Source organism: Apteryx mantelli, chromosome 15 (assembly GCF_036417845.1).
Source record: "Apteryx mantelli isolate bAptMan1 chromosome 15, bAptMan1.hap1, whole genome shotgun sequence".
Lineage (NCBI taxonomy): Eukaryota > Metazoa > Chordata > Aves > Apterygiformes > Apterygidae > Apteryx > Apteryx mantelli.
The window spans coordinates 17,565,623-17,588,310 of NC_089992.1; the positions used below are offsets into that span (position 1 = coordinate 17,565,623).

At 39.0% G+C, this 22,688-nt stretch overlaps 1 protein-coding gene across 1 annotated transcript; it reads left to right on the plus strand.

The window, feature by feature from the left end:
* The first annotated feature begins 420 nt into the window (after window positions 1-420).
* Window positions 421-18,904, plus strand: FAM81A (family with sequence similarity 81 member A). The gene is made up of 9 exons (XM_067305585.1): window positions 421-439; window positions 3,995-4,062; window positions 5,315-5,588; window positions 6,365-6,483; window positions 12,959-13,088; window positions 15,445-15,551; window positions 16,784-16,919; window positions 17,299-17,494; window positions 17,928-18,904. Exons 2-9 carry the CDS (start codon window positions 4,016-4,018, stop codon window positions 18,065-18,067), a joined length of 1,149 nt encoding a protein of 382 aa, XP_067161686.1. The 5' UTR covers window positions 421-439; window positions 3,995-4,015; the 3' UTR covers window positions 18,068-18,904.
* Window positions 18,905-22,688: the final 3,784 nt, after the last annotated feature.

A 22,688-nucleotide genomic window follows, 5' to 3' on the forward strand; every position in this document is an offset into this window, starting at 1 on the left:
CGGCTCTCCCGCACCTTGGGAACGCAGCGTGCCGCCGCCCGGCCGGCGCTGCGGCGCGGTTCCCGGGCCGGCACCGGGGCTGCCCGTCGCCCGCCCGCTGCGCACGTCTCCGCCCGGCAGCGCGCGGCCGGCGGCGGCGGCGGCGGCGGCCCGCGGGCTGCGCGCGGGTTCCCATGGCGACGGCGTCCTGGCAACGGCTCCCTCCGCAGCGCCGCGCTCCCGGCAGCGGCCCCGCGCCGCCCCGCAGCCGGGCCTGCGGCAGCCGCCTCCGGCACCCCGCGACGGCAGCCGCGCCTGCGGCAGCGCCCCGCAGCCGCGCCTGCGGCCGCCGCCCCGCGCGGGGACCCGGCCGGCGGCGGCCGCGCAGCTCGGCCCGCCGGGCGGCCGCCAGCATGCGGGGCAGCGGCGGGCGGCGCCGTCCGGGCCTCCTCCGGCACTGGTGAGTGGGCCGCGGCAGCCCCGGCCGGCGCCGGGCTTCGCCGCTCCGCGGTGCGCGGCGCGGCGGCGATGCGGGCACGCGCCGTGCCGCCGCGGGCCGGGCTGCAGCGGGGCGGCGGCGGGGCGGCAGCGCGGCGGCCGGGCAGGGCCGGGCAGGGCAGGGCCGGGCCGGGCAGGGCAGGGCCGGGCCGGGGCGCAGCGCGGCGCAGCGCGGCGGCGGGCGGCGGGCGGCAGGCGGCGGTGGCCGTGCGGGCGCGCGGCGGCGGGCTGCGCCCGGGCTCGGGCACTTCCCGAGCGGCGGCGCGGCGACCTTCCCCCTCGCTCTGCCCCGAGGCGCTGCAGAGCGGCACCGGGCTGGGGCAGTGCTGCCGTATGCTCCCTGTAGAGCAACCGAAGCGGTTTCTATTTTAAGAAGAAAAGAGTGATTAAAGTGTTTGCCTAGGCAAGTCTTTGCTGCTTTGATTCCCTGTGTGACTTGCGGCAAGTCACACAGCCGCCCTGGGCTTCAGTTCTCTGCCAGCGAGATAACAACCCTTCCCTCCCAGGGAGAACAACCCTTTCCTACCTCCCGGGGATATTGCTAGGATAACGGTGGCAAGCGCTCTGAGGTGCTCCGGCATTACAGCAAGGATTACATGTGGATTGTAAGAGAAGATGGAGAACTGAACTCCTACAGTTGTGATTCTCTGTCACAAAAGCAGAAGTGGAGAACCCACCGAAAATAAACATGCGAGGCGGCCTGCTGAGGAGGGAAGGGATGCCACTGCACAGATAACAAGGAGTGAGCTCTGTATTGCTAACAGTGCTTCTTTAGCATGTCCCGTGTACATTTTTATTTCAAGCTTTTACATGCCTGAGGTCAGTGACTTAGGGAAACAATATAGAAGTATTGTAGGTTTGTATGGAATACCTGTTTTAAATCTCAAGTGAACTGTTAATTTTGGCAATCAGGCATACCACTTCTAACTGGGAAAGAAATCTTTGTCTCTTCCCTGGAACAAGGATATTTGGAATATTCAGTAAATTTAATAAATCACCCCAAATTTATTGGGTTAATATATTATGGTTTAAATTACAATGGTAATATCAAACAGAAGACAACCTCATTTTTAAAAAAAGAAAGCTAAACACTTAAAGCCAGTATTTCAACTGGCATCTATGCTGCTGCTATCAGTTTTGCACCATTAAATCTGGAGCCATGTGAAATTACACTCCTCAGGTACTATCCTAGGTATTAGAACTTATTTTTTCTTTTAGTTTATATTTATTACTTTGAATGGGTACCACACACACTCATAGAGAGGGAATATGTCATTAATTCTGACACCTAACTATTACTGTTCACTGGAAATACCTCCAAACTGCAACAAAGTTTTGTACACTTGCTGAACAGGATCCTTGCACATCCCTTCTGGATGTTGGAGCAGATCAAACCAGGAAATCTGACCAACGACTGAGGGAGATTTCAGTGTGTACTGAGTGATGTGCTTAAATTAACAACGCCAAATGAATGAGAAGTCCATCTGTGTACTTTTGTTTCATGTGCAGAGTTTCTCCAGACATTTGTGTTTAGCTGTATGGCTAATGGCAGTCAGGAAGAAAAAGTAAAAACTTCAAGCAATCCTACGCTAATTCTGCTCCAAATGTTTTTTTGAATTGATATGAAATGCATACCAAAGGCCATAGGATGAAACCACTGTGAGCTGAGGATTTTTTGTTTGGCTGTTTTTTATAAGGAGTATCCCACTAAGGTATTGCTAGACGTACATTTTAAAGACTTTAATATTTGTTCTTAGGTTTTTCAGGTAGCATCTAGTACTTTGCTGCTGTGATAAGCATAGCTCTACTTAAGCCAGTGGGATATTCCTGTGTTTACAGTTAAATTGTGTTTAAATGCTTTGCTGCATCAAGATCATTAAAATGTGCCATGGCCCAGAGGACTAAGAACAAATGAGCTCGGATCTGCTAAGAGCTTAGGCTCCATAGCAGGGTACCATCTAACCCCTCAGCACAGCGAGGAGTAGCTCCCCACCGGCTGGCGGAGGCGGACAGGGAACTCCGGAGGGGGACGGGGCTGCAGGACTGGCTGTTCGGTGCTGGTGTAGAACTGTGAATGCAGCAGCCGTCACAAGCGTCCCCAGCTCTTACAAAGTGCTTCCTACTCAGGGACATGTAAGAACTTAAACAAGGAGGTAGGTATCATTATCTCTGTTTTAAATATAGGGAAACTGAGTCATTGGACATGGAAATAACCTGTCCAAAGTCATCAGGATCAGAGACTGCGCAAGGAATTAAAATCAGATCTTCTGAATTCCAGTTTAGTGCCATTGCTGCTCAGCAACCCAGCCTCTCTTAAAACTATTTTTTTTCTAATTTGTAGTTTCTGAAGCACTGTGCTATAAATAGAACACGCATACTGTGACAATGTTTGCTCGCTGTTTTTTAGGCAGTGCTTTCATACGTTTCTAAAGCACAAACATGCTTTGCATTCTGAGATTTCCAAGGATACTCCTACCACTTTCTTATATTCAAAAGTTGATGGCTTTGTTTAAATAACCCTGATTTTCTCTTTCTATTTGTACACCATATTGCACCAGGTTTCATCAGCATTGCAAAATTGTTTTCATAGATCAGCCTTTGATTTTCAGTGAGGATTTTAGGATCCCAGGGAATTCAGGATCAGGCCTCCAGCAGGACTGTCATGCTCATTCATGCCATCTTCATATTAAAAAACATGCATTTGTTTTATATGGGGTGCAGTAGTTGGATTTGATTAAGGCTACCAACCTTTTTTTTTTTTTTAATTTTTGTCATCAGAGCAAAGCTACTGAGCCATATACTGGTCTCACACTAAGACAACTAAAATGTCTTACTGAAGCTATTTAACAGAGCTATCCTGGTTCAACATCTATCACAGTCTGGCTGGCTACGTCTAACAATTAAAAACAGAATTTATATACTTACCACATACAGAGTGTGGCCATTCAGATTTGAAAACAAATGGTTAAAAGACTCTGTTTTGCTAAATTATAGCGCCCACTAAAACAATTCAGTTAGGTATCTGACTGCCAGTATTTTTACGTGAAGAACACCTTATCCCTGATAATCTGTTGTCATGAAAAATTTTTACTTAATTCTTTAGCCCATGCATTCTTAAGCTTTACTATAATCTTGTATATCTTACTTTTGTATTCACTGACTGATAATGTCTGAGACCAGCAGACAGACTGGGGACAAGAAGTTTGTTTCCGTCCTGCTAAACCAGTTCTGTGGGTCAACAGCAGATTTCAGTTTCAAGGCTGTCAACCTTGCCCTTTTCAGGAGTATTGTTTTCACTATAAAAGGCTTTTTAGCTGTTTTTAGTTTTCATTCTTTTGCTCTTTTGTATCAATTTTTGTATGCATTTATTCCATAAATGATTTTTAAAGTCTTCTAAGATCAGAATTGTCAGCATAACCTTAAACTTTACTTAAAGGTTCACATAAAGCAAAAGCATTAAGTCATTTCACTGCCAGATATAAACTGTTAAATAATTCAATATGTACTTTTTCAACAGACATAAATTATTGACCGGAAAATGGCCCAGCGAAGCCCTATCTTCCCAACTCTTGCCCATTCTGAAAGGTACAGTCTGGAATGTAAAAAATAAAACCTTCATATTGCAGAGTATTATGTGACTCTCTTAATTCCCTATTTATAGTAATGCTGTAATTTTGAACTTTGGCGTTTAGTATGCAAAGTGAAATACTGTAGAGTCATTCAAATCATGGCCCAAATCACAATTCCTTACTTGGCTTCTACTTAACCCTTTTTCAAGGAAAATAAATGAAACTGTAACTGAATAAAAGTCCAAGGATACAATACTTTGGCCAAAGTCTTCTAACAGTATTGAATAAGTGTGAAAAGTCAGGGCAAGAACTGACCTTTGCTAGTCCTCATATATCTCTATCAACATCATTATGGTGATGATCACAGTAAATTGTGAATTTGGCTCATTAACATGAAACAGCATGGACAATGCACAGTAAATAACAGAGTCTGAAGAAAAACATCTCTTCTTTCAAAAGAGGTTGAACTCGTATCTTCTGCTTATACTTTTGAAAAATTTCCTTTATTCTTTACAGAACATAGCTGCTGAAAAAGACTGCATGCATCAATAGCCTGATTTTTTTAAGTTTGAGCATCAATGAACTTCCATTGCTTTTCATGGATGCAAGGCAGTGCAGAGCTCTCTCTCTCTCTTTTTTTTTTTTTGAGAATTTGACTTTTAAGACTATGAGAAGCCCTATGAAAAGCCTGTCATAATTTTGCTCTCTCCTCAGTTTCTACCTCTACATCTGTTCCTGTCCAGTTTAAGGGAGGACAAGCTTCTGTATGGTATTACAGTATAGCCGTATGTACAGAAAAAAAGGAATAGACGCAAGCTTCTCCTTTTTAATCTTGGTCTACTTTTATTTAATTTGCAGTATCTACTTTCTACAGTTACTGCTTTGATTAAGACTGAATGAAGATGAAAAGCATACAGACAAAGAGCATTACTTCTAAAATTCAATAAAAGTGTCTTGAGTTTGGGTTCTTAATCAAATTATCATTCTGAATTGCAACTACTTTTATAATGCTAATGTCCTTTTGTTAAGATTCTATCCCTTTGCAAGCTTCCTTAAAGAGTAGGAAAAAGATCCTGACCTGCCTTTGTACCAGATACATGTAGTAGCAAACAGTAGATCCATTTATTTGTAGCAGTGGGTCCTCTCTCTGTGAGTATGTTGGTGTTTCTACCCAGTACTGCTACTAAGATAGTACCCTAACATCTCCAGCTAAAAGACATTACGAGTTTTGGGTGAGCGCTTAACAATAGCTGAATATTCTTCACCAGACGGGTTCGAAACATACCACTGCATAGCCAAGCGTTGACAGCGGTCCCGTTGGCGTCTGCAAGCCTAGTGGATCAGCTAGAAGACAGGATCCTAAGCCATGAGAAAACAACGGCGGCCCTTGTGGAGCACGCTTTCCGCATTAAGGAGGACATTGTTTCCACTCTGCACAGAATGCAGAACAAAGGCGGGGGCGACCGCTTGGCTCGGCAGCTCTTGGAAGAACACATCCGAAACATAACCGCAATCGTGCGGCAGCTTAATCGGGACATTGAGGTATGTTCAGAATTTTTCATAGGACTAATACCATCCCAGCTACTTATTCCTTCTAATTTAGTAAGAACATTTAGCACAGGATAAGTGAAGTTAAGATAAGATCTGAAGATCCTGTAGGCTTGTAAGTTGTTTTTATAACTTGAAAAACTGTTTGCAAATTATATAATTCTTTCAATAGCTACAAAAATAGTTCAGGATATTAGCATATAAACACAGAAACCTTTGTGGTACTAATAAGCTTGCTTTCAAGAGCAACATGGAAAAGCTAGAGAAAATGAATTAATGTGACACTAATACCCAGCTGAACTTCAGTCCAAAGGCTGCGCTGCATAAACACTAGGAAATGCCTGAATTCTGCAATAACCTTTCTTTTACTTCCGACTTACTGACAACACAAGTAGCCAAACCCAAGTGCTCATTTTTATGAGCTAATTATATGCAGATATGTGGCTTCAGGTCTGACCTCTGCTGCAATGAGCAACATGGATGTGGTGGGAAAAACAGATGGATAAATGTCAGTATTTGAAGTCTTCATTCCATTGTCAATGTATACTTTATATAGATTATAGTATTTTATGTGCAGATTGGACAGTAAAAATAAGAAATAATAAATGACCTAAAGGTATCTGTTTCAGTATGATACCAGACAAAGGTTTTATTAAAGTAATAATAAAACCGTATCTGATTTTACTGAACTACTGAAAAATAAGGAGTGATTTTAAATGTACATTAAATGTGACAAACTGAATTTATATTTGCATATGAATGCTTTGTAGATGCTGCAGGAACAGATACGTGTCAGAGATAATCTCAGCTATGGAACAAATTCTACCCTAAAGAGTCTGGAAATGCGGCAGCTTTCTGGTTTAGGAGATCTTCGGGGAAGAGTTGCAAGGTAAATGTCAATATGGAAGTATATTTTGGGGACTAGCTAATGTTGTTTTAGTCTTGAAGTATGAATGTCAATGTTATTGATAAGGGTCTGAATTCAGCTTTGGCAAAATTCCCAGGATAATCTTGCTCACTGTTTTCAAGAAAACAAATAATAATCCAACATTCCAGTATTAAATATTAAATTTAACAATATGACCCTTAATTCCTGAAATTAACTTTGAATAAATGACCTCAGATTCCATAGCCGTTTGGTCTGGGTTTAGCTTTAGAAATTACTATGGTTAGATTGGTCTGTTTTTGAAACAAATTAATTAGCACAATTACTATAAAGGCAGCATGGAACAGTCTGCACTTGTAAAGAACATCATAATTGCACATTTTTGCATATATTTTAAGAAGTAAAAATATGGGCATTAAATTATTGGTTAGCCATTTTAAAAACATGGGCTACCTGACATGTAGGGAGCAGAAAAGCATATAATAATAGAGGTTTTCCAAGCTACTTCAAACTCTTGGTTACAACTGTGCAACTACACAGTCTTGAAGCTGTACCATCATTGGCACTTTTGCAAATGTACGTACAACAAAAATATTTGCTTAAGCGTCTGTAAAGATGAATTCAAAAGATGGAAGGTTTGTACAACTATGGAAACAGACCTACCTAATTTGTTATTTTGGCTGGTAATTTCAGTGGAATTACACTTGTCCTGAGTTTGTCCTATTATCTATATTGTATAGATAATTTCTTTCTTTTTTTGCACAACCAGTTCTGACAGCTATTTACCTTGGCTGATTTACTGATACCTTCAATAGCCTACAAAAAGTACTCAAGGAGGGATTTTCCTTTAATTAAAGTTTTCTGTTAGATTAATTGTTTGTCTTGGGTAGTCCAAAATTTCCACAATAACTTCATAGCCTACTTCATAAAGAATAGTGTAGAGAGGTTTTAAATACTCATTATGCACCTGATTTTTTTTAAAGTTACACACTGTCCTTTAATAAACAGGAATGTACTAGACAGGTTTATTTGTCTGATCAAAAAAGCAATTAAGAAATATTTATATGCCACTGAGGAATCCCCGCCCAATTTACATGCCTAGATCTGTTCTCTTTATGTAAAAGACCCACTCTGAGATCCTACAAGACGCTGAGAAAGGTCCATATTTGGAGCAACACAACTACTGCCAGTTTGCAAAGCTTTTATTCACATTGGTGAACAGTCACTCATGCAAATAGTGCCTTTACTTTCAATAAGAGATCTCACGTGAATAAGCACGTGCCAGCATGAGCCTCACGACGGGGCCCTACATGACTGAGTACTTGAAATGGGGAATGGTGGAGGACTAGCAGAGACTGTGCCAGGATTTCTTTTTTTATTTACTTAGGGCAACTCCCTTTCATTTCGCTTGGGCTGCAACTTACCTGAAAGCTGCAGGAGACTATACCAGTCTGCCTTATGGCAGACTGCGCAATGAAGGCCGCATGCTTGGGCTGATTACCGTAAGAGATTCAGTTTACTGTCTTTTAACTGTTACCTTCTATTCAGCATTAGGCACTCTACATAAGAACTTTCCTTGTGTGCAGAAGAAAATTAGCTTTCCTTTATCAGAAATCGAGTTAAAGCAGTGTTTCATAAGAGACAGTTATTTGCCCTTCTTTATTTAGTTTCTGCTATGAAAATTAGTGTTCCTGTGAATAATGATTATGGTAGTATCTAGAGACCATGAGCAAGATTGCAATCTTAAGCTATTGGTGCTATACAAATAGTTAATAGAAACTTTCCCTGTGATGAAACACTTTCTGATTACTCTATCCAATGTTCGTTATATAAAAGGGGATGAACTCACTTAATACAATTTTACTTTAACAATCCCTCCAGCAAAATCTAAGGAGTATATCTGGTCTTGCTGGCTTTCAGACGAGCTCAAAGACTGAAACCTTAGAACCATGATCAAGTTACTGTGGGTTACCAGCTTACTGGGCATCAGCGAAGCCAGTTCTGAGCCCTAGCGAAGGTGCCACGTATGCCTCCGGCTGCAGTGAAGGAGGCTCAGCTAACTGAACTCAGAGCTCCCGCTTGCTCTAGGCTAGAAGTGTGCACATGGACAATTGCTGGGACTCACTTTGTGTGTGGTGACTGACGACAAATTGCGTATGTTGATCCTGTACAAACTCTAGTGTCAATGTCAGGATTCTGGCCAAATTTCAGTTCCACTAATTACATGCATACTAACCATCCTATTCAACTTCAGTACTGCAGAAAGTATTATTTATTTCCTAACACCAACTGTTCTGTAACATATCAATACATCATTGAACAGCTGTCCTGTTAATTCCTGAGGGTTGCTGCTGTTAATGGTGAGAACGGGGATCACTACACACACATGCAGTTCTGGAGCACAGCTCCCAAACCACACTACCCACCGTCTGGAGAAGTGGGATTCGGACAGACCTCACCTGCATCAGCACATGAACTAAAAACCCTTGCAGGGGAAGGCTGTATCTACACTGCAGCTTGTGCCTCTAGGCCATTTCTAATTATGTATTATTTATCTATGGATGCGATGATAAAATATCATTACAGTGGTCAGCAAAAATGATGCTGTGCATTTTTCTAACAATCATTATTACTAATTTTAATATAAACAGTTACCTTTATTAAATTCAGTGACACATTACTAAAAGAGTTAACAGACCCAGATTACTCCAGCCTCCTGCCCCTGATGTTGGTAGTTTTATATAACACAGATTTACCGATTTTATTTCTAGAGATATTAGACAAGTACTGTCCTATCATTTATGTACAAAATATCTTATGGACTATGATGATTTCTCTGGAAAGTCTACACACAGGCAGCCTCATCAGAACAACAGCAATAGCTGTCTCTAGCGGCTGTCCGATAGCTGAAACCTCCAGGGAAGTGGCCACTATACATGTGTAGATTAGGCCTACTTTGCATATGCAGTTGATTTCTATGAGCATTATCGATCTGATTCATTCCACACACCCTGGACATATCACATGTTGGCAGATTTTGCTACACTGGACAATGAATCTGATGCATCTGGGAGGCACTACGTGTATGATCTTGGTAAGTACAATACATGTGCTGCACTCTGGGTACTTGCTGTGCAGGAGACATGCACAATGAGACCCACGCGGCCTTGCAGGTCCAGGCTATTCAGAATCTACAGCTCTTCTGTGCTTGCCCAGTGGATGCCCTGGACATATCAACTTGGTTTTCAGCTCCTTGTTTTTTCACTGAAACTTTGCCATTTTAATTGAAACATCTCCTGTTAATAATAACACAAGAATATTATAAATGTATACATGCCATGATGGCATATCTATATAGTATCCTATTGCAGAGTATTGATGTAGTTCTCAGCCTTATCTAGTCACTGATGATACAGAATAGAACAACCATCAGGTTTTGATTTCTTAAAGATCACCAGCAACAAAATTACTCTACAGTGTGCCAGAAAAATAACTACTGCCTTTGCAAACTATGATTTGGAAGACATTTTTTTGAAAATTTCACTGTTTATATTAAACATTATTGATTTCTGGATTTATACTGTATCCTGAAACTGTGAACACTTGGCACTACAAAATCATCTCTCCATTTATTCTTCATTTACTGGTTGCACATAAGTACACAGCTTGGTAATTGGAACTTTTAGAAAATGCCCTCCAAAATCAAGTAAGAGTAAAACAAACCCATTTTAATGCATATTTGCCCCAAATTTCAACAGTGTGTACTTGCAGTTGCACATGAAAAACTACAACGGGTTGTTTGTATGGCCTACTTCAACATTTTAGACATGAAGACAGAGAATTATTTGTTGTGCATTTCTTTGTACAAAATGGCTTTGTATACAATCTTAACTGTTGTGTGAGCAAGCTAGAAATATACCTATTTTTTTTAATTGACTTTTCATATCCTTATCCTCACCTCTTATGGTTTTGACTAGTATTCCTCCTAGAACTCTTAATCCATTTCTCATTGCTTTCCATGCACTTTTAAGATGACCAAACTTCAAAAAAGTTGTTTTCAACTTCTGTCTTTATATCCACACTCCACTAGCTACATTTATATAGATGGTCCGATTTTATTACCTAGGTATTAAATATTTCTGAACATTGGATTTAAGCTATATTTTAAAAAATGATTTTAGAGTCACTTATCATGAATCTATAAAGAAACATCAAATTGGAACTTTCAGAGATACAAAAAATTCAGTGGGGATTTGTCTAATTTTAGGGTTTTTTTAAACAAGGAAAAAGTCCAAACTCTAATGAGTAGTTTTTTTCAGATTGCTCATTTTCTTCAGACTCATCATGTAGTGTGAACTTGAATCAAAATTGTTGAAAAGACCATGGTTTTCCATATGCAAATCTTACTAATGTATTTTTGGCCATTTGAAAGCTAGTAGAAGCCTGGACTAAAATTATTTAATTGCTATAAATCTTCAACTTGAAATGTACACTGACAAAACCGATATCAGAATCTAATTCTGTGTTTGCAGCATACTAGTGTTTTCTTCCAAGTGAAAACTCACCAGGTGTTTGTGAGTGCATACAATACATAGAGCAAAGAGATGTCTTCTCTTTGACCCCTCTAATATATGGAATATTGTTTGAAAGAAACATAGCAGGATAAACATCAAATACATTCCATAACTACAGACAATGGGATTTAAAATTCACTTCAACTTTGTTTTAAATGGTGCTGATTACAGTATACCTGTAGAAATACTAAGTAATCTCATTAATATACACCAGGCTGACACTAGCATAACACAGATCGGAACTTTTACTATTTCAGTTACCTTACAAATATATGACCTCTCTGATCATATAAGTGAGTTCCCCAGAGAAGAGATGCACTGTAATCAAATCCAAAACAATAATTTGCCTGAAAACAATTACAGATGCCTGCTGTTCACATTTGCTGCAGTAGTTGCAAAGCTGTTGCTTTTTATATTTTCTGTCATGCCTCAGGGAAACAAAACTAACCACTTATTTGAGTCCATAGGCTTTTGGTGAATAGATACTAGATGATTTCATTCCTCTGCTTTTCTCTGATTGTAATGGCATGGAGGGATTTGACACCTCATCTTTCTAAACAGGCAGCCTGACTGTAAGATCTACAAGTACGGTTCACTGCTATGTAAATGTTAGCTGGTCTTTCTACAGATATTACTAACTGTTCCCACTATGCTGAGCTGCTAAATGATTTTCCACAGTTTTTCTAATTTTTATGCATTATTTTGCAGTACTTATTATTTTTGTATTGAAATTGTACCATATTATTAAGCAGATGCTCTATTTGTCATTTTAGCTATTACTTTCCTTTCATGTTTAATGATAACAATGGTAGTTACTATAATGGAGATGAAGAAAATGCATGTTGAAGTGAAAGCTTTCCAACTGAAATGTGACTTAAAAAAATGTTAAAATGTGTCATTGGTTTGTGTAATGACTTAAACTGCCGTAGTTGTCCAATTTTTACTGCCTTTTTCTCCCTCAAATTGTCAACTGCTGCCTGTTCTACATCAGTTTCATGTATCAGATTTGGTAACTTTGGCCATTACATATCTCCCTTAACAAAAAATATACATGACTCATACTTCTCAGAGGTCTTACTCCTGGAATTACAGTACCTATATTTTTACAGCTCAGTTAATGCCCTTACTGTATTACTGTAGACGAAACCCATCTGACAAAATCATTTTTGAAATGTGGTAGAAAATGCACAGATTCTATAGCACATTTGTCCTGAAAATGTTAGGGCATAGAGAAGTTTTCCAATGTGAAGAAAGGAATCAATAATTATTATGTTTCAGTACTGCATTTTTTAGTCCTTAGTGAGACAAAATTGCCATTGCTTTAAATGACAGTTTTAGCTAAATATAGATAAGTGGCTGTAATTTGCCTCACATTGCTTACTACATGCATTAATTGTGTACTGCTATTTTGCAAATAAAAGTATAAATAAGAATGCAAACCTCAGAAGAACACAGTTACAATATGGAAAAAATAGTCTTCATAATTGTTTTTTCATTACATATAATAAGTAAACTCTGTGATGTGACTTACTGAAATCAAGCTAAAGGCCAAATTATACACACATTAGCAGCTGTCTGGTAGAGTATGGGAAAAGTATAACTTACTGAAATTCTGCATCTTTGAATTTCTAATGTGATTTCCCCAACTCTGATAACAACACAGTTAATACCTATTACATCAGAGCTGAGAAAACAGGAGTGTGCTTGTTAGACTATTTGACTCCTATTCCCATTTGGGAGCAATTTTCTGAATATTATGAGATATATCAGCATTTCTTAGAACCTTATAACATGATGTTTTGCTAGACAGCTTTCACAGAAATGCCCATTCTGGAATATATAATTTTAAAAGCCTGGCCCTTACATTCTATTCAGCTGTTGATTGGTATCATTTATCCAAACAGGTGTGATGCTGGGTTAGCCAGACTGTCTGCAGAGCATAAAATTACGTATGAAAGACTTCAGAGCCTAAGTAAAGATCAACACACCTCTAAACTGATCTTAGAATCTAAAGTCAAAGAGGCAGAAATACAGGTATGGTATGTAGACCGAAGTGCTCCGCGAATGGGTAAGAGTTATCATCTAATTCACACAGACACCAGCATTGTTAGCTATTATCATGGGAGGTCACAGATTTACAAATGGAGAGATATCTGCTCAGAGTCCTTATTACATTGAATACTGGTACCAAGCTGCATTCCTGTATTGGTCTGAGAAAAAAAAAGTCCTTAGCTTGCTGCCTTTTGCATGCTCTGTAAAGGGGGCTAGTATCATTTTAAAGGTACCTAAAAGAACTCCTGGAATGAGAAAACTTCAGTGACGACTAAAGAGAAAACTTTCTTGAGGGTAGATTGTTAACACAGATGCTATACAAAACTCTTGTAAAAATGCAGGCACCAGAGTTTCTCCCTGTGTGTTTTGACTTATCCAAATATTTTACCTGAAATGTTCATCTGGGATCACAAGTCTATTCCAAGGACCGGATTGTAGGAAGTGATGCCATGGCCTAGCTCTTCCTATTTCTGCCTCCTTTTCAGCAAAAATGCAAGTGAGAGTAGAACAGTTTTTGTTTCTGTGCTGTTATATGCTCTGATGCAGTCTAGATCTGTGTCTGGGAAATTAATAATTGCTAAACACAATAAGTAAACTCAGAGAATTAACCAATTGTATTGTACAGTCAGAAAGCAAAATCTATCCCAGGATATTTCTTGGAGTTGGGCAGAAAAGACATCAATGGAGACATTCTCTATGATTCTGTCATATTTACAGGTTTAAAAAATAGAAGGTCTGAATTCCATAACCTATTACAGGACCAGGTCACTCTTTATCTTCTGAAGTGGCAAGCAAGCATTTCTATCATATACAACAAAAATCGCATTGCTCTAAAGCTTGGCATAGATGAGACATTTTTTTCTTTGTGTGTGTGTGTGTGTGTGTGCGCACCACAAATAAAGAAATGGTGCATTTTCTACACTTACTAAATTATCAGAGTATTTTATAAACTCACAATATGCTATGCTAAGAAACACAAATATCTCATCACAAGATATTTTGGAAAAAATCCGGTAAATTAAAAACATAGTTTTAAGTAGCAACTTATAAAATTTAAATTTCACAAAGACTGTGAGTTGGCTTCCTGGAAGCAAGAGGTCTACCTTTGGCAGAATGAAATAGCATTGTGGCCAAGAAGAAGTTAGGACTGGAATAAAGACGTAATGTCTCCCAATGTATGTGCACGGACATTAATAGCTATTAGGGGTATTTTGCTACAGATTCAGCCCTTACAGATGCAGACTGGGGAGAAGAAAGGTGAAGAGGAGAAAGTACCTATATGTTCGTGTTGCACTAAGTGACTTGGATATTTATATGACCAGAGTACACACTTATTAAGTCCCTGTTTCCTCGGTATAAAAATAGATCATACCTCATGCACAGCCATGCCCTTTCATCTTCCCCCCAGCTTTTTGCATAACTTAGAAGTATATTTGGGACAATGGAGTTGACTCTTGGCCTTCCCAGGCTGATTTCATGTGTATGTGAACACTGGTTTTGAAGGTCTGCAACACAAAGCTGGCTTGGGGTTCTGTGACTCCAGTAATCTGTCTGCTGGGGTTTTCTTCCATTCTGTATGAGAATGGAAGGGAGCACTAAATGCAAGCAGAGGCTTAAGATATTAAGGATACTGCATACTTCCATCTCAGTGTCTTCCCATTTTCCTAGGCAACAAAACCATTTTACATCTTCATTTTATGGCGGGTAAATGGTTAAAATTCACTTTAGCTTCCTCGAAAGACTCTGGATAGTACCTTGGCATGTTAGCACGCTAGGAACATATTGTCACGCATCTTGTAAAATCAGATATATGCCTCTAAATATAAAACAGAACTTTGTAAAACTGGGATGATTGTTTTCGTGAGAAATATTTTGTTAGTAATAGGATATCTCCAATTAAATCCAGCAATTTTATCAATATAATAGCCATTATATATGAAGTGCTGAAGAATATCACTCAGTATTGGTGGAGTGCTTTGCTATTCATTTATTCTGCTTATGTGATATGTTCAGATGTATGGCTCTTGTAAATTCAGGTATCTCATGGATGGATCTTGTGAATTCAGGTATCTCAAAAGAGAGAGCAGGCAGATGCTTTCAAGGCAAGACTGCTCAAGCTAATTATGGCTGACAAATTACAGTTTTCTCAATGTTGCTGCTTTTGTTTTGTGAGATGGTATATTTTTCATGCTAAAAAGATGTGCAAATTTGATAATTTGGGAAATGTCAGCAAAAATGGCCCTTCTTTAATATCTCCTCTAATGTTATGAAAACGTCCCAAATGAGATTACATGATAAAATCTTGTCGAAAACTAGTAAATTCAGAATTCTGTTTCAGATTTCTCATCTTCTGAGCAGAGTAGAGCAATCAATAATGCAACAAGAAGCAAAGCTGAAGATCGCCTACAAAGAGAGCAACCAACAGCTCCACCTGCTGGACATTAAGTGAGTACTCGCCTTCCGGGACAACCTGCCTTGTCACCACCGTACAGCCCGAAAACCAGAGGGCCTTTGCATGCCTGTAATCTTCAGTTAAGGGACAGGTCTGCAAAAGCATTTAGCTGTCTAAATATGTGGATGTCACATGGTGTGTCAAGTGGTACTGGTTTGCAATGAGAAATAAGCCCCTAATCTGGTTAGGCATTTTTGAAAATCCCATTAAGTCCCTAGCTAAATATTCAGGCAGAACTTGTATTAATGCACATATAGTAAGTATTTTTGTAGAAGTGGCCCGGTACCATTTTGCAAGGAACGCATAAAGCAAAGAACGGCACATGTGAGTGCAGAGAGCTGGGCAAACCGGGAAGCCAGTCCCACAATTCACCAGGGGTTGCTGCTTTCAATTGGCTGCAGATATGTGTATACAACTACCTCGAACGCCTGAATCATCAGTGATGAACTAACGACGCAAACAGCTAAGAATTTAAACTACTACTAGAGATTTATAGGCATATATTTAATCCAAATATGGACTCCTCTCCACGCATTTCATTCAGAGGCAGTTCTGGCTTAAGCTGCCCTTCTCTTTCCCCCTTACCACTTATTGCCATCCTCATGCAATCCCATCAGTTATGTCAGTAAAACTATTAAAAAAGACAGATAAGAGATCCAGATTTCAAATATTCATTGTAAAAAAGCTTTTTTCCCCTCTTTGATCTTTTCCCCACTCTGTCTTAAGAAACAGTTTTACTGGCACAAGTGGTTGGTGTAAACTTGAGGTAGGTATAGGTGACACGAGTCAGGGCTATACAAACGGCCATTGCTACTAGCAGAAATGGTTATCAAATCTGTATTCAGGCTTAAGATCCATGGACATGAAGATTATAACACGAATGGATGATCACATTCTGTTTCCTAAACTGAGAAGAATTTGCATCTATCTTAGGATCATATATATTATTTGCATTTGTATTTGAGGCATATTGCCTCAAAATGTTGCGATGTGGTTCATATAAATAATTGCTATTTTGTCGTGTTCTTTCATGCTTTATTTACTAAAATAATTAAATATGTTACTTTATCCAATGTAATAGTCTTAAAGTTCATAATTTCACCTTAATATGTCAAAAATGTATTAAATTACCATTAAATTTTTATGAAAATCATCATAAACAATCACTGCTGAATGGCCAAAAGTTCTGCTCTCTTATATCTCCTAATTTATATTATGCTCTTAGATTAAAAAATGCTATTGAGGAACTCAGCAGCCAGATTTTGTCCGCACGTAGCTGGTTGGAACAGGAACACGAGAGGATTGAAAAAGAGCTCGTGCAAAAAATTGACCAGTTCTCACTGACTGTTAAGGAAAACGCTGTAAGTTTCAATAAAAATGTTCTAATAATAATTCTCAGAAAGTACACAAAAGCATTATTAATAACAATATAATGTAACTGAGCTATTATTTGAGTGGGGTTTTCAGTATCTGTGTAACTCTCTTCCCACTGATGTCAAATATAACACTCACATGGCCTGAGAATCTTGAAATAAATCAGAACACTTTTAAACACATCAGTATTTTAGCCTACAGTAATCAAGACAGTTTAAGATGTTTTATGAAATAAAGTATAATTCCTTACACCTTTAAATTTCACATAGGACATGATAATTAATTAATACCTATTGCATATCTGGAAAAGACCACTCTAATTTCATATGCAGAGTAACCCATTAAAATTATTTTTCTTGGCACCAGGAAATGAGTGAAAGGGCTATAGAGATGAAATTCAACCAAATGTCAGAGAAAATTGATAAAATAGAGGAACTGCAAAAGATAACCATGGAAGCACATGAAGCAAAACAGAATGAAGAAAAGATAAATCTTCGTATCGGCAAACTTCAAAACGAGATTAATGAAGATATAAAAGAAATGAAAGCTGAAGTTAATGCTGGTAGGACCATAGTTAACAAGTTCTTTATTCTGAATTATGGTGACAGTGCTTGACCTATAATAATTTGCAAAATGTGTTTGATTGTACCAAAGTAGTTTAAAGACTTTGGGGGACAGATGTAATGGCTGCACCTGTGGCATCCAGAAGGATTTTCACTAAGTTTGAAATTCACAGCAACAAGAGGTGACATCCTATTAGCTCAAAATTGTTCCCCCCCCCCTTATAAAATGTACCCAGGCATAGTTTGGCTGCGTTCGGGGCATTTTTTGCCATCAGCACAGCAGCACAATTAAAGCCCTATTTTTCTTGTGGACATTTGCCATCCTCCTAGTGTAAAAATGAACTGTCATGGTAGAAAGTGTATCCTGATATTAGTTATCTCATGTTCTTTTGCTTTTGATTATAAACTAATTCAACTTTCGCCTGCAATTAGGATTTGCAGCTATCTATGAGAGCATTGGGTCTCTACGACAGGTTCTAGAAGCAAAAATGAAACTTGACAAAGATGAACTCCAGAAGCAGATCCACCAGGTGAAACAGGAGCTTCCACCATGGGCAGAGGCTGGACCGTGACGGCAAGATTTTGTCTGAGAGCAGCTTGCTTACCTGTCTAAATAGCCAGGCTATAACCTTGTTCCAGTCTGTAATCTAAATGAAATGCATGTACCACATGACATGCTGCTGTCCCACAGGTCTGTATGTTGCTCTAAGTGGCAAATGCAAGCTTTTAATAGATCAACTGACAAGAACCTTTACAGCCTTCAGGTGCTGATTTGCCACTGCACTACTCCTGTTGGTTTCAGGAGATTTACAACTGTGTAAAACAGGAGTAATATATTGGTGAAGCTGGCACCTAATTTGCTAAAGGCGTATCAGTGGTCTCTAGTTTTGTAGGCTTGATCAGGCAGTTATATGCTTATATATATAAGCATCTGCACTCTCACTATTATTATTTTCTTTTTAAGAACAAGTTGATATCACTTGTTTAGCATCAGGTTGGCAAGGTTCTCCGTCTTGACATAGATTACTGTCTTTGAAGTCAATGGACATTTTTACAGTGACTTTCTATACTATTGACTTCCTAGGAAACAGAATTGGCACTGACCAGACCAATTTTCAAAACCTAGATACCATTAGAAAATCTTTATTTAGTTTTACAAATACCCTCTCTCTCTCTCTCTATGTGTGTGTGTGTGTGTAAACTAAATAGTGTTATATAATGTAGTTGTAGACTAAAATGACTCATGAGCAACATAATAAACTTAACTCGTGTATTTAAGTATTGTGACCTTTCTAAATTAATAAGCAAGTGGAGATGAGATGGGGTGAAAGATCTATATACAGTATTTTATAACTAGGCATGTGTTCCTGTGACTTGTTCCATTATATCAGTAAAAACTTTGAAGGTTTAAAGACAAAAGTAAAAGTGATACTCTAAAATATTCTGGAGAATGTAAGGTAAAATAAAATGTTTATGATCTGCTTAGCAATTTTTATTGATGAAGTAAAAAAAATGGCTCCTCAAATTGAGGTAATTTTAATAATTTAGTATATTCAAATTGGTAATTGAATTTAGAGTATTTCCAAATAAAAATGGTGCTTATTTCCATTCCCATAATAAATTACACAATGAAAGCCAGCACCCATATGGTATATTAATCTAGACTGGAAAATAAATATTTTTATTTTACATGTTCATTCATAGCTTAATACTGCTCTTAATGTTTTCAAATCATGCAGGATTAAGCATTCATGAAGAATAAAAGGCCTCATCCAGTATCCTATTTTACAATTAATATTAACTAATGAACAAAAATACTATTAACTTATATAGGCATTACTGTTAACATATACAAGTTAACAGGGTATCTTTGTACTGTCTTTAACGGACTTTTCTTTTGGCCAGTATCCCTAAACAGTGTTCCTATTTGGACAATCAGTGGCGAATACCTCGGCACTTCCATGAAGCGGGGTTTGGCCCGGGGAGTTACCACTATAAAGACTCAGTGACTTGAGTAGGACAGCACAGCGTGTAAAATCAAGAAAATCCCTAAGGCTTTGCAGGATTAGCGCCTAAGTTGGTATTCACTTCCTACATAGTTGAAAGTATTTTAATGTATCAAAGATACCTGAAATTTTTACGACTTCAGTTTCCAGTGCTCTCTGATAACAAAACTGCCTCTCTTATTCCTATTTTGTATCATCTAACTATGTGTTGTGAAATATTTTTACAGTGGCAGCTAAAGGAAAAGCCCAGTTCACTGAAGGGAGACAATGAAATGTTTGCAGATATTTCTTAAGAAACATCTTAAGAATTTGTTCTTTCTTCATGTCTGTATTCTTATCTATTCTTAAATATTTCGCCATGTGCAGTAGAGAAGCTATCACCGGCGTTTTGTAAAAAATATCCCAACAAACAAACAAAAAGAGACAGAACAAAAACTCAACAACTTTTTTCTTCTGTAGTTGGAAATCTGTACCTGAAAGAATCTTGTATGATATGAAGAAGCATACAGGAAGTCAGAGAAACAGTTTATATATGATTTTAATAAAAATGTTTCTCTTGTAAAGTCATGTGTGATTAATCTAGATACAAAACAACACAGAAGATATTAGCTAATTTTACTTCTGCTGTTTTGAAAATATTTTTTCCTAAATCTGAGTACAAGAAAATAATGAAAACCCCAAACAAAACAATTTTGAAATCTGAGCTACATTTTATCAGTGTCTTCAAATTACAAAGAAGTGCTGCTATGTGGGGGAAGACACAGGCTGAAGAAAGAGAATTGTATGTCAGGAGAAGGCAGAGAGAAACCGTGAGCTAGGCCTAGATGTACACACACACACGCGCGAGCACACCCAAGCACACGTTTAACCTTCCCACATTCCCTCCTTTTCCCCAGACTAGTCTAACTGGTCTACTCAGCCAGCTGTGAAATATGTGAAACATACTGCTGGTTACAGATGTAGTCAATAGTCCACCAACCTAAACTGTGCCTGCCTACAGCCATAATATTCAGCTCTGGGCCAGAAGGCTCATCAAGATCATGGCATGTATCCTTCTCAAACCTAGAGTGTCTGCCTGGGCTCTCTAGTTGGAGGAGGGATAGAAAGGACAGTCCTGCAGGGGTGTGCAGAAAAATCAAGACGGAAAGCAAGAGTGGAAAAAAGCATTACGAAGTAAGCTGAAAAAGCTGAAAGAGAAACAGAGAAAAAGAGATAAGACAGAATAATGAAGTGACGGAATGGTACCCGCCAGAGCAAAGGCGAGGAAGGGTACCTACCTGCTGATGCAGCAAAAGACAGGTTTGAAGATTAAAACAAAGCTAAAAATTACAGAAATGAACAATGATATATTTGTTACAAAACACAGAATCCACAAGAATTGACACATTTATTGACTTGTCATAATTTATGCTCCTACCTGCTTGCTGCGTTTTAGTTACTTTGAACAATAGGAAAAATAAACTGTTTTGTTTTTTTCCCTTCAATTACTCTCCCTTCTGTTTTTCCAGTTTTCTGCACAAGCTAGGCCTACAATGTCTTGTCTGCATATTCTGCCAGGGACTGTTCATACTCCTACTCCTCTAACGAACTGAAATATCTTATGCTGGAGACTGTTTTTGTTCCATATGCTTGTTTGTATTCCCCCAGTACCCTGAATAAAAATGCAGTAAGACTCTGTAAGGTCTTCACAGTTTGTGCCTACCATTAAGTTTAATAGATACAGAAGCTCATTAAATTGTGAGGCAGATTTTTTCTGGTCTTTCATTTTATAGATATACAGTGAGGGTGGAAAGACATACATACAACATTTTGGGCCGGGAGGACAGGAGACACTGACCTTCTGAACAAAGAGAACAAAACCAGGAAACCCAAGAAAGACCTGCTAACCCCTGCTACAACTGACTTCAGATACCAGAACGAGAGCGTGAATCATCAGGGCTGGCACTATGCGCCCTGAAGAAAACCTTCCTGTCTTGAAAGGTGTGGCAAGATTAGTTAAGAGCTCAGGCAGGAACGGGCATCTCACTCAGCTGGGTACTTTTGCTTTTTGGAAGTTTGGGAATAAGCAATGCTCAAAAGATAAGAATTATCACTATATTTTTTCTGGGCTGATTAAATTCTCCTTACAGAACCAGAAATTAGCAGGGTGTCTGCAACTCCAAACCTTGTTATTGGTTTAGCCTTCCCACTATTGGAGAATGTCCCAGTTCTATAAACGTAAATTCAAACTTCCTATCACTATGATGGCTTTCAGCAGTATGAGATAGAGAACAGACAAGAAATGCTGCAATGTACTGCTTAGAAGGTTGAAACATCCTCATGATTTAAACATAAGTTGCACTCCAAGAAACAGTTTCTGAAAACAGACGACTTCCTCCATCTTCCTTTCCCTCTACCACTTTACAGAAATAACAGTTATAAATGTCTACAACTGTGCAGACACCAGTGTTTTCTGATTTGCCTTTTAGAGAGTCATCTTTCCTTAAACTCACAAACTTGAATACGTAGGCTCCAACTCTGGATATCCTTAAGTTAAAACCAAACCAAACCAAATGCCAAAGCAAACTCAAGGCAAAACTCTGTAACGGGATAAAAAGCAGATGTTGCATGAAAGAACTGGCACTGGAGGGGGGAGCCCAGAGCTCCAGATGGGAACCTCAGGCTAATTCTGACAACATCTTCAAGCTCTTCCCATCGCCTAAACAACTGGCCAGACCCAAATCCATCAGCAAATAAAAAAGCAAGCAAGCATGTTCCCAAGTATCTACATGGCTTACTTAGAGCAACTTATCACACATCTAAGAGCTAGCTTTCCAGGGAAATACAAACAAAAGGCCTGTAGCTGAAGATGAAGAAAATAAAGACACACTCACAAATCTGACTTATTATTTTGTCTTTTAAATCTGAAAAGAAAAGTACAGCAGTTTTTTTTAAAACTATGCGCATACATCCCTTATTTACATATCCTGTGGCACTTCCGTCTTTGCCTTCTGTATCTGCTGGTTACAAGTACCTGCTGTTATCGGACACTATGTCACATCAGCAGTATGCTTGTATGTGGTCAACGCATCGCTGCATCTGGAAGATAATATCATTTTAAATCTTTCTATTTCTTCTTAACTTCTGCTTCTTACTTTACCATCTGGCAGTTTTAGTTAAAAAAAAAAAAAAAGGAAGAGAGACAAAA

What these genes read in the sequence shown, in the direction of transcription:
- FAM81A (XM_067305585.1), top strand. Translation starts at nt 4,016, where the DNA reads ATGGCCCAGCGAAGCCCTATCTTCCCAACTCTTGCCCATTCTGAAAG. An exon ending in ACTCTTGCCCATTCTGAAAG is followed by an intron (nt 4,063 to 5,314) that starts GTACAGTCTGGA and finishes ATTCTTCACCAG; the next exon opens with ACGGGTTCGAAACATACCAC. An exon ending in CTTCGGGGAAGAGTTGCAAG is followed by an intron (nt 6,484 to 12,958) that starts GTAAATGTCAAT and finishes TTATCCAAACAG; the next exon opens with GTGTGATGCTGGGTTAGCCA.